The sequence below is a fragment of the Acanthopagrus latus genome, chromosome 15 (assembly GCF_904848185.1).
Source record: "Acanthopagrus latus isolate v.2019 chromosome 15, fAcaLat1.1, whole genome shotgun sequence".
Classification (NCBI taxonomy): domain Eukaryota; kingdom Metazoa; phylum Chordata; class Actinopteri; order Spariformes; family Sparidae; genus Acanthopagrus; species Acanthopagrus latus.
The window spans coordinates 4,234,877-4,248,001 of record NC_051053.1 but is presented as its reverse complement, the minus strand read 5'-3'; the positions used below and the strand labels follow the sequence as shown (position 1 = coordinate 4,248,001).

General features: G+C 39.5%; 1 protein-coding gene across 5 annotated transcripts in view; it reads left to right on the top strand.

The window, feature by feature from the left end:
• The window catches only part of pcdh15a (protocadherin-related 15a), a 245,217-nt gene that overhangs the window by 153,373 nt on the left and 78,719 nt on the right, over positions 1–13,125 (top strand). For all 5 annotated transcript variants that reach the window (XM_037124785.1, XM_037124786.1, XM_037124787.1 and 2 more), the window contains 2 exons: positions 1,448–1,541; positions 7,194–7,322. In XM_037124785.1, the coding sequence (XP_036980680.1) occupies positions 1,448–1,541; positions 7,194–7,322 (223 nt within the window). The remainder of the gene's footprint in view (positions 1–1,447; positions 1,542–7,193; positions 7,323–13,125) is intronic.

The window sequence follows — 13,125 nt, the reverse complement described above, 5'->3', positions numbered from 1 at the left end:
GCTATCACACAGAATCACTGAACCTTTCAGACCCAGCTGCTCAAGTGTAGTTCAGCACTCCAGCTGTAGTAAGGAATAAACTCTGCAGGTGGGCAGAGTGTCTTTAATCATTCTAATCTTTTGTCATCATCACCATCGAGATCATCATCATTAACACCGCAATTATGACAGTCATCACTGTATATCTTCATTATCACATTCGCATCAAAGCTTCCTGCACCTTTAGCTTCATTGAGCACAGAAGGCTATTTGCTACTCTCATGCATATGTATAAATAAACATGAGTGCACAGCAGTCAGTGAAGGATGGTGCTGCATTTCGATGGTGTTTTTAGAAAGCCGTGTTTGCCCTCTTGAACCACAGATCATCAGGTGTTTGGGATTTAAAACGAGTTCGCTGAAACTCGGGGCAAGTGATCAGAGAAATAGACAATGTTAATCGAGGTTTCAGTAATTCGCCTGTCAGATTTTAAGATGAGGCTCTAGGTTCTGCTTGGACTGTTTGACCAAAAGAGCTTTAAATTAGAAATGTGAAGCAGCAAGGGGACAGCGGGGAATTGCGGCGGGCATTAATCTAGCAGTGCGTTAAGATGCATTCATCTTTCTTTCCATTTGCGGTTCCGGCAGAGCCTCTCTTGAGTGTGACGCTGAAATTGTTTTGTGCATGCTGAGCGTGTGTTTGTTTGTTTGTGTGTGTGTGTGTCTTTCCACTTGCTCTCACGTGTCTTATGAGCCTGTGTGTGCAAACAAAGATAATTCAGTGCTCTGCTTGGGAATGCATCCACACTTTGTGTTCAGAATGCCAGAGTGCCAAATTATACCTTGTGAACGAGCAGGAGGGCCGCTGCGTCTGCTGCAGTCATTGGAAAGAAAACATGAATCTTTCTGTCTGTAGTCCGTGTGCTTTGGGAGCAGAGAGGCGGGCTAGAGAGAGAGAAAGACAGAGTGGGAGCATTTAGATAACCACCTGCTCCTCTCCCCAAACTCATCCTCTTCTATCATCGGCCATGTTTTATAAATCCGTCTAATCTTGAAGTAAATAAACTCTGAAATGCAGCCTTCTTCATCACCCTCTACTGCACCAGTCATAAAGTACTGCACAGAGTTACCGCTACCATGACACAGAGAAGCAAAGCCCTTTCTTGTTTTTCTTTGTGATTTCTGACTTAAAGGTGCAATGTGGGAGGAAAAATATTATCAGAAGAGAAAGATCTTCATGGACTGTTTTTTTGTTGTTGTTGTTGTTGTTTTTTCTGCCTAAACAAACTAAACGAAGCAACTCTTTGTCTTCATGACTGAATAAACTGAACAAACTACCTACAATTGATATTGTAAATATTAAATTCTGAGAATGAATTTTTTTGTCCAAAAATAGATAGTGCCCTTTTAATGATTGTACTTGTTCGTGTGTAGTATTACTATGTCTTCCCTGACCCCTCTCTCTGCAGGATTGGCCTCCTCCTGCTTGGAAAGCCTCTGGACAGAGAGACCACCGACCAGTACCGTCTGATTGTCACAGCGTCTGACGGCAACCCTGGAGGGGTGAGGCACAGCCCTTTTTTTTTTTTTAAACCATTGGCTTGATTCCACAGGGTTGACGACCCTTAAACACTTTAAACGCATAAAGCTTAAAAAAGATCATCTCGCACAAGCTCGTATAAGCTCGGAAAATTTGGCTCAAGTGCTTCATTAGCCTGCAAAACCTAATAGTGCTTTTGAACTCACGTTTGAGTCAAATACCCTGTGGTTTTTGTCACACATTCATAAAATCTGCTGTAGCTCTAGGCGTCATTCATTGTGCCAAACCAATGTGACAGCAGAATATTAATGGCTGGCTCCTCCAACAAGTGTAAATACTAGATGTAGTAATTATAACTATGACTTTGGGTTCTTTGGTTTGAGATTTTCACTGATTGATAAAAGCCATTAAAAAATGAAGTCTAAAATCCCACTGAAACAATGTGATTGTGATTTTGAGCTACTTAAATAAAATTGATTTTAATTAATTTGCAAGGCTGTGAATACGATTCTCCAAATTTTAGGGTATTTTTGATGTGTTCATCAGCACGGATGTTCAGGTCTTTCAGTCCAGCAATCTGTTGCTGAATACAGTGTGGTCCAGTATGACTCAGTGCTGCTTCAGGCAAACTTCCAAATGGATATTTGCTGGTAAAATTTGACATCTGACAGAAGTATATTTTGATTGTTGTTTCACCTGAAGCTTTACTGTGAGCCATCAAAGCAATTTTATGTGTCAATATTAATGGACAAAATGTCCTTATATTGCCTCCAACATCATTAAGATAACATGCTTAGTTTGTTTAAGATTAGGTGACAGTTCTTTAGGCAGTGGTGACAGGCAGCATTCACTGCATTTTTTTTTGTTTTGTTTTTGTTTTTGTTTTTTTGTTTTTTTTGTGTGTGTGTTTAGGTTCACCAAGCTGTCTCTTTAACTTGGCCTCGAGAAGCAGCCCACACTATAACTGATAGTGAATGCTGGCTGCTCTATCTCCCACCGAGAGCTGATAATCATATAAACCGTCTTAATTTAATTAGACTTCACCTCAGCTGGCTCAGTTTCTGCAGCTGTCTCTATTCCAGACAGAGGTGAAATGTGCTTTCCTTTTTAAGATGCTGTGTGTGATAGGTAATGAACATTAGCTGATGAGCTGTCACGGGAGTGATGTTGATTGCCCCCTCTCACCTGCGCATGCATAAACACTCAGATCTACAACTCCCTTTCAACTGTTGGCAGCCCGCGTGTGTTGGTCAAGTCGAGCTGTGTAAGAGGCGTATGTCACCGCTATAGTGTCCCAGTATTTGTGAGTGTGCCAGACCTGTAGGAGAGCAAATGTGGAACAGAGTGTAACAGTTTGAGTGGGAGGGTCAGAGGAGATGAACAGTGACAGGACCAGACAGAAAAGAGTGGAAAAGCTAGTGAATGATGGAGCTTTACCTCACAGAGTGAGGTAAACACAAGCTGCTGCTCTTTGTCCCAGCATTGATTGTCAGATTGTTCAAACTGACGCCCTTGTGTGTCCGTCTGTGTGTGCAAAAAAGTCTTGAATACAGATTAGATTACAAGCTGACCGTGAGCTTAATGTCACAGCTCGGACAACATTCTGTCATAATAGTGAGGAAGACAAATCCGAGAGATGTAAAGAGCTGAGGAGGGTGGAGGTGAGGAACTCACTCAACGAGACTGCGAGGAAGACTTGAGACAAGGAAAACGAGCACATGGGGAGGGAAATGTAAAGGAGAACGCGAGAGAGAAATGGAGGGGGGACGCCAGGGATTCGGATGTGTAATTAGCACAGAACTTCAGTAACCATGGGAAACTGACACAAGGAGTGAAGTAAGCCGTAATCCCCCCAGTGCTACTCCTCTTTGAGTATAGTCAAATATGCCCACCCACACAAACTTTCTTCCATAATACTTGTTGAATTTGAACTCTTACATCTAGTGGAGCACAAAAAACAAATTGTGCTAATCCTTGTGACCAATTCCAAATTTGTATTCTCAGCAGCACAGGCTGTAATCACACAGCCAAGCAGACTCCAGTTCCCCCCAATATTCACCCAGGGATGCTGGATAAAGCGGTTCTTCTTGCCCTTGGAGGTGGGAGGACATGACTCCTAACAGCCTGATTATATCATATCTTCAGTACAGCCTGTGGTCAGGACCGTCACTTGAAAGTCAAACCCCCATCAGCCACCTCTGGATATTTCAGACTGTGAGGACAGAAGGCGAGACATGACACAGCTCCATTCATTTCATGTTAAATAAATAATAGCAGCTCATTAATCACACTCATGGCCATAGAGGTGGGATTTCTTGGCTTTGATAACACCCATGCAAGGATGAAGAGGCTAATTGGCTTCAGGTCTTCTGTGAAATGAGAAATAAGTAGATCCCAATCACTGCACTTAAGCTGAACTGTGTCCTCTTAGTTTTAGTTGCAAAAGAGGCATGTAGTGGGACGTCTTTCATCATGTCAATCTGTACATGAAGGGACTGATTATGTACGTCTCAGAAGCGCGAACAAAGGAAACAACAATGGTGAAGCAATCCCCAACAGACTGTGAGATGAAGGTGACACTAACTAGGCCATTTCCTTTGTGGCATGTGCTGCCGAATGTCTCATCTGCCAGGGCAACTTCAAACAGTGGTCTACTGGGAAGAATTTTTTTTCTTGCAGGGGCCAACTCCTCCCACAAACCGCCCATCCCTCCTCCCCCAAAGGAGACCATTTACACCAAAGTTTGCATACAGCTTCGTCCTAGCCCACTGAGAGATCATAGATTGTGTGTATTCAGCCATTTTTTTTGTGTGTTGATTTATAGGAGTGCTGTAGCTGTGTGTACTGTGTCATTGTTTGAAGGTTAACGGCAATGGTACCCAATGGCCCCGCAAATGAGGGAATGCCTCAGATGATCTATGCTTTGCTGAAAGAGCCTTTAGATCGAATAGACTCACAAAATAGAAAAGAAAATAGATATTATACATATAATATATACATATTATATATATATATATATACATACACACACACACACACACACTGGTGATATATATAATATATATAAGAGTGGTAGCCCTGTAAAGTTTGCAGCCAGATCCTACTTCTACTTACGCACCACACACAGCACCATGGATTTATCAATAGCGCTACTGATTTGTCAGAGGCATGGTTAAGGGCAAAGAGTTTGACTTACAAAAAACTCAGTCAGATAAAGAATCAATGAGTCAGGCAGACTAGACTAACATATTCAACAAAACAACCCCGCTGCCCCTACTAGAGATGTTAATAATTTATCATTAATCGATTAATTGCTGTTTAGAATTCAAAGCAACATCTTCCCGGAAAATAACAGCTTCAAAACCATTTTGGTACAGTATCTTGTAAAAGATTGAATGGTGTCTTCACCTCAGCCACTCCGCCCCTCTATCACTTGTGTCTGCACTATGATAGTTCAGTGAGAGTGTAGGATAACACTGTTAAATAAGTTTTCAACACATAATGACATAATGAGACTTTTTTGTAGTCAGTGCCTATGTTATATCCGACAAATTGTTAGACCTGGGATTTAATTGATTATTAGAGATGGGCATAAAAAAAACAGAGTACAAATACTTACTCATCTTGTATACTGTATTATAATAAAAATATAAGATATTGGTATGAGAATATGGACTTACTAAATACAGGTAATTCATAACAACAACAAAAAAAATACAAAAAGACATTCTAAATAAATGGATACTTTTACATTTTAGTCATTAAGTTGCCTAAATGTGGGTTGGATTTGTTTGGCCAGTTGTGAATAACAACAGATGGGAGCTTAGGAATTGAAATGACGTCAATTTATCATTCCAGTACATTCTTACTGTATCTGTTCTCTTTAAGGGGCAATATTTAAGAATTGTAGTTAAGTAAAAAGTAAGATTTACAACCAAATGTGAATTATTAGCAATTTTAATGTCTATGTTTGATGGTGAAAAGATTTATGTTGAAGCTAGCATGCTAATCAGCTAGCATTTAGCCTATTTTAGTTTAAGGTTCATGTGCTAGCATTGTAGTGTAAACACTAATACCCCTGGATACTGATTTCCCAGTCAGAACTGCTAGTTGCACAGCTAACTGAGCTAAATAGCTAAGGGGAACCACAGTTGGCAGCAGCTTGCTTCAACTTTGGTGGTATGATGTTCACTTTTTTTTTCTTTTTTTCTCAGTATGAATGTGATAGGTGGTATGGCAGATAAACAAGCTGGATGCATTTTCGTCATTTTGCTACTAAGAGTTATGGCATCTCCCCTCATTCTCTGTCAGTGTATCTACTGTTGATGATAGTGCTAATTGAAGTCAGAGGACTGCCAAAGTTGTAATAATTCATCCTTTTTGAACTGTGAACATCTGTGCAGTTGCATTGCATACATTAGGAATCCATCCAATAGTTATCTCCAAAGTTCAGTCTGGAACAAATTGTTGGACTGACTGATGTGTCCTCCCTAGAACTGTGCTGCTAGCGTGGTTAAAACATTGACACATTATTGTATAAGTTTTCTGTTTATAGCCTGTGGCTGCTCTTACTCCCATGAGGGGCTAACAAAAGCTTCATCATCTGCAGATTAGTGTGTTGTAGTGATGTTAGCTGGAAAAATCTTCTGCCAAGTGTACACAGTGTTTGCAGTGTCCTTGTATACTTATTGTTGTTTTTGTAGGACTGAGTACTGACATTGTAGGTATCAGTAAACTATGCTTAAACCATGCATGTTAATCTGTCAGCAGAATTAGATATTGACAAGAAATAGTTTTCAGATCTTTTCCCTCTATCTATAACAAACAAAAAACATTACAGTAGTTTGACCAAACATTTAGCATACAGCTATTGTGCTGACAGATTCTACTTTTTGTATAATGGGATGATTTGTTTTTTATAACCCCAAACTAGGAATTATGTATGAGTCTAATCGTGCATGCTGCTGAGTTTGCTGCGGCATATTAAAGCATAAGTCGACCGCCTTGTGCAAAATTAACTGTGGCTTAACACCTCTGTTAACAAATATCCTGGGGAAAACCCTGCTTAGCACCGTCTGTAATGCCTCCTAACTTCCTAATTTAAGTAATCATACATTTACATTCAATTTACCTGGACGGTTTGCTGCTTATCGCCACCACAGTCTGTGTGGTCTTCTGTGAAATATACAGATGTTGTCTTCAAATGCCAGTTCTTTCTTGGACAGGAAGTTTTTAACAGTGTTAATGGGCACGTGTCCTTTTTCTTTTGTTCCCCACTAATAATGTTTTCTCATGCATGACTACTGTTCTACAGTTGCATTTTTAAGTCAGTTACAAAAGAAAAGCTGTATATCTTTCATGCATCATGATAGCTCCTCGCTCACTGATACATAGCTGCCAATCTAGGCTGTTTCTCTACATGGCCGTGTTATCTTTTCAGGCTTAAATATCTATTCATCCTAGTTTTCCTGGGGTTAAATGTACTTCTTACAGTCAGTTTTTGTTTTGTTTAGTCAACCTAAGTTCTCACCAGCTTTTAGCCAAATTGTATAATCCAAATGTATAACTATGTTTCTGTTTTCTTTTTTTTTTGTTTTGTTTTTTTGAAACATGAATACCTATTTTTAAGGAGCAGCGGATAAAAGTGGCATTTGTTATGGTCTTTGTTCTTCCAGACATCCACTACCACTGTGAACATTGTCGTCACTGATGTCAACGATAACGACCCAGAGTTCGACTTCGCCACACCCACTAATTTCACTGTCCAAGAAGAAAAGGCCAACTTGTTTGTAGGACAAGTCACGGTAAGCATGATGTTTCTGTTGGTCTTTTGAAATTAGTCACCCTTACATCCCTTGTTTTACAATAGATCACATTTGTTCTTTACATTGCTGAATGAACTTAGTGACCCTCAGTTCTCAGTTTTGCTGCCCATTGAAAAATGACCTTGCATTTTCCAACACAGTTCCATGTTGTTGGACAGATTTGTCCATCAGCACTGCATTCCCATTGACTTTGTTAAGCACCACTGCGCAGCCAGATTTTTCAAATTACCGTAGATTAATTGACCTGATGTTTGTCAGTGGATTAATCATGGAATAATGAGAAAGCAGACAAAGATGGCAGAAGAGGTGATGAAATCTTTTTTTTATATATATTGCTTCCATTTTTCTTTCAAATATACTTGGTATTTTTAAGTATGATAGCTCCCCCAAATCCCCATATCCTTTAAGCTCAATGTTTTGAAATATGGGTTTGAAACTCAAAACAGAACTCCATCAGAAATACTGGCAGCTACATCATGGTTTAGATGTGACGACAAGCAAAAGAAGTCTGAAGACGATTGTTCGTTTCAAAACAACAATGGTGGCTCCTCAAGAAGTTAGCATAGAGGCTGCTAGCATCAGTTACATCAGAACTGGAGAGTTTATCTCATTGAAAGAATAACAAAAAATGGCACTGAAGGGTTTGATCGATGGAAAAGGGGTGGGGATTTTTGATAGATAGTGATAGTTAGTTCAATCTTCTCTCAAGTATTTTTTAAAGTGCCTTCCCTTTTACAAATCTATTATAGTGGCTCATTTCCAGATGTTTCAAAACAGTGAACAAGGAGAATTTTTTCATTTTTTTGGGGGGTGGGGGTGTTACAGGGGCTTTTGGGCAATATAACTGTATTTGAGGTCAAACTGTGTCTATGTTGTAAAAAGAGTTTGGTCTGAGTTTGTAAGTTGTCTCAGCCACCGCTTTCTGATGCAGGTTCACAAATCTGCAAAGTAAAATGGAACAATTATGGTTCACAGTGAGATAATGGTGAAATAACTTTCATAATAAATGAATGTAATTAGTTTGATGATGAGTTATCCAATCTAATGAACACGCGCAGTAGATTGGGTATTTCTTGTGTTAATGAGTTGCACTGTTGTGCGGTTTGACATATCAATATGTCTTGGGCAAGACATACCTCTACATATTGGCTGTAGTTTAACAATACTCTCTCTGCCTTTATGTAGGTATACTATCTGCATCTCCACTTGGAGACAACCATGTTTGTGGCTTTAAACCTTTGTGATAACTCCAGAAAATCAGCAAGGACACTGTGATAAGAGTATTTGTTCCAGTGCCGTTTCATTTCCTTGTCATGTCCTTTATAATTGCTATTGCAAACAAAAAGATTGCCACGGGTAAACATGCACTCATATCAGTCACATTTGTCACCTTTCAGGATATATAGTTTTAACATTAGGAATCCCATTACGTTTTCAAGGGGTAATAAAAAGGACCACCAGAAGATGTTGTGAGTTTATGGACTGTGAAATAAGACAAAAGGGCATCTGAAAGGAGCTTGGTGTTTGCATGAGGCAGTTTCACCCCCAAGTGTTTTCTCACAAATGCAGGAAGAAGCTAGATTGGGGCTCAGCCCATCCCACCATCTCTCTCTCTCTCTCTCTCTCTCTCTCTCTCTCTCTCTCTCTCTCTCTCTCTCTCTCTCTCTCTCTCTCTCTCTCTCTCTCTCTCTCTCTCTCTCTCTCTCTCTCTCTCTCTCTCTGGCTCCTTGCCAACTTGAGCTGAGGCTCGCCTTTCAGACTGAAAGAGAAGTACATCAGCTCCATACAATCCTGCCCTCCATGCACATCTACATAGAGAGACTACAGCTAAGCCTGTTGTAGCTGATCAAGAAGGGATTGAGGCATTTTTTTTTTGTCTCTTTGCAATGAAGCATTGTTCCATAAAATCTTGGGGTAATCGCCGCAAAATACAGGTCAATATTGTCAGCGATGGATGTGGTAGTATATCAGTTTCACAGTAAACGATGTAAATGGCATTCAGTGGTTATCATACTGTGTACTTTCTCTTATCTTCGGCATTGAAGACCATATTGATGTTATATCAATTTTCATGTCTTCCATGACATTCTGTTTCGTGAATTTATAATGAAATGTTTGTTTTAATTCCTAACTGAAAACAAATAATTCTCTAGTACCCTGTGCCATGGTATTTTCTGTGACACAAATCTCATATCATTACGACCCTATTACAGACCTAGTGATAATCCACTAGATTAGATTATTTGACAATACACGAGTACAACAACAGTCATTTTCACTGTATGTCACATTCGAAATGTTGTCAGTTTTTGACTGGAGTCACCCTTATTCAACTGATTTTATACTGCTCCATTTAGACAAAATCATGCAAGACAGTAAGAATCCTCACAATAGTTAGACATAAGACAATAAGATTTACAGTCAATGCTCAAAACAAGTATTCAAATGGATATGATTTCAGAAACAGAGGGAAAGAAGCATAGCAGATGTAAAACTTGGGTTAAACATTGGGGGAACAATGAGAGCTGTGAAAGCAGCTCTGGACCTCTGTTGAGCGACCTCTGGTTTTGCACTATATGATTTCCTTCAGCCTAGCTCACACCTGTAACTGTGCTCGTAACTAGCATTATACAGTACGCCACAGTAACGCTGTATGAACAGGGTCATTTCATTTGTCTTCTGTGGCAGCAAACAGTGCACAGCACAGCCTTTCAGTCACTATAATGCTGAAACATGAGCTGACTAAAGCAACTTAACTACCCCGAATAATATGCACTTTTCATAAAACCTTCATCCCTCGCTGGGCGGACTGTTGCTGTGTTCTGTCATCAAGTCTTTCCGAGAAACAGAAAACATTCAGCTTTATTAAGAATGCTTCGAAACAACTGAGAACAAAATGCCTGCTATTAAATCATTACACTGGCTTCCAAGAAGTCTTAAATAAGATCTTAAAAAAAGATAAGTGCTGCTTTTATTTGAATCACAAATGTTTATGCCATAAATGCATATCTGACATGCTGAATATACACCCATTATGTGTCATCTGGCAGTGCTATGAGTCCGAGATATACACTGTGAAGCTTTGTTTTGCTTAAAAACACCACACAGATTAAATTTCTCTTAATTGTATTAAACTCTCCACAACTTCGGCCACTTACATCAAAATAAAAACTTTATTTTTCTCTGCTTTTATGAGATTGCTTTATTGAAGCTGTTATCCATCTATAACTGTGCAAATCCTTTTGTCTAGAATTGCGTTCATCTTGATTTCATTTTATTCGATTTTGATTTGATTTTCTTTTAATTGTCATTTTAGATGTTTTGATGGATTTTTATGCCTGCTGTAAAGCACTTAGCCCTCGAAATGTGCAATATGAAAGTACGTCTCCGTTAAACACAGACACTTGAATGTTTGTGAGATTGTGGAAGATGAGCAAAGTTATCACAGGCAAGTGTTAATACAGTAGACACACACACACACACACACACACACACACACACACACAACCAGCCACAATGCTGTTCAATTACAACCCACACACTCTAGTACTGTACAGCTTCTTTCTTGTTTATTTTCTGCGCTTTATCCTTCCATGGTGGAGAGATGTTTTCTGTATTCTTCATGCTACAAATACATGCTTGCATTTTAAGAGATCATGCTCATTGTGCTGTAGTTAGGGAGACCATGCCCCTTAAGGTGGAACCTCAAAGTAAGAAAACACTTGGGAATAACATCATTGTTAAGTGCAGGTATAATAGGTTTTCTGTTGGCTTTGGGCAATGGGGTGCAATGGAAATAGACTACCCAGAATCTGTTCTCAGCTATTAGATTAATAAAATGCAAAATTTAGATGATGACGACTGGAATTTAGATTGTAAGTGCCAATAACTGTGTAAAATAAAAAGTCTAGTACCCATTTCTCACATTTTCATTTCATCAAGAAGGATAGAATATATAAATGAAGAGAAAGAAACATTAGGTCTTATTTGTTTTTAACAGATTCTACAGATGTTGCGGTTCATTAACCAGTGATAGAGTTCATCCAAGGTGAAAACAAAAGGACTGAGATGCTGCTGCTCAGATCCGTCGAGTTCATACACTGGGGGGGGGGACTCACCTGAAATTGACATCCGTCTAAAGAGAAAATAAGAACATCAAAAAATCGTTGAGCCAGGGGACCGTCACTTAACTTACACCCCCAAGTATTTCTCAATGTTTCATCACCCGCCTTGATAGGCTGACAAATGTTCTGTAACTGTGATGTGGATTTTCTGTCAGAGATTAGTGTGCAAGTGCATTACGAGTTGGTTTTGTTGAGCAAATGAACCTTTCAGAGCTGTCACATCATACTGTCACACAACACTCTAAATCAATGTTCAGTGACAGATGAGGGAATGGATGAGATAAAGACAGCTTGAAATAAGATATGTTTTGTGTTTACTCAATAATTTCACATATAAGGGACGTGTTACTATAAGATCAGTTAGTCTTTTTTTTTTTTTTCTTTTTTTCTGTAGCACCATGAATTTACCTGCAGTGGAGTAGTAGTGCAGCTTAGCACAAGGCTTCAGGCAATTGCCAGCGGTGAAGATGACTGCAGTGCATATGCGTAATGCCAATAAGTAGCTTAATACGAGCCCTGATGCGTTTTGGATTATCTTTACAGTAATTGGAACTGGTTCACACCTGTTCTTATTTTACACTCACTTACATAGGCATGAGATGATTTACTAGGTTATCACATTTGACAACATTGCTGGTTGTGCTAATATAATAATTTCTTCTGTGACTGACAAATCTGACACCATACAAGCCCATTTTGTTTGCTCACAGCAGGGAGCCAGAATCAGAGCATGCAGATGACCTCGGGTGAATCGATTAGCGTCCCTGTCAGACTCATCGTGGAAGCATCATCTACAATTGTTGCTAATTGGGGAGGCAGTTGAACACAATGCTGTTCATGTTTTTTTCCAAGCATATTCCATGATAAAGTGAGTTTGGTCCTGCACCCAAGTGAAGACACTTGCTTTTCACAGCAATGTGAAAAATCTTTCATTGTAAATTCAATAAGCAAATACACACTCAACCGAGCACAGCACAAAAAGGAGGCACAAATCTCGGGTGCTATTTGTTAGAGGTCTGCGTGGATTTGTAGTTTTATGACAGCAGCCACCTGCTCAAGCTGCTTTTTGTGTTGTGGCCACCTGCAGGATGTTACATTGCTCCCTCCATTGATGTTACGGGCCCATCCACCAGCTCACAATCTAAAGGCTGTGCCAGTTGTCATCAAAAGAGACCTGAAAAACTCATCCAACCTAATGATTTGGGTGAGGCTTTACAGTCGCCAACAGGGACAGGCTTTACAACATGACCACTCATGTTTATCATGTCTGCCAACATCTGCTGCAGGTCATGTGGGAACCATGGATAAGTCTGCCCTAGAGCCTGACTGATATATCGGCTGGCAGATATTATCAGACATTTTTACCTTAAAGAGATAAGTATCAACTTCGATGTTGCTTGATACAAGAGACCGTTTTTGTTTTTATAATGCAGATAAAGATACATTGAATAGATTAAAATCATTATATTCATAGTGGAATTTACTGTTTCAGGGCAGCGATTAAGACTGGGCATAGAACTTTAATAGTATGTTGCACCCACCAAATTGCTTTGAAAAATGTCACATTTCAATACCTAAGTTGTTAACCTCATCAGCATTAGTCAGTCACTAAGCGTGTGGCATGCTTATTTTGCAAGGATGTTATAGTGCTGTTGATT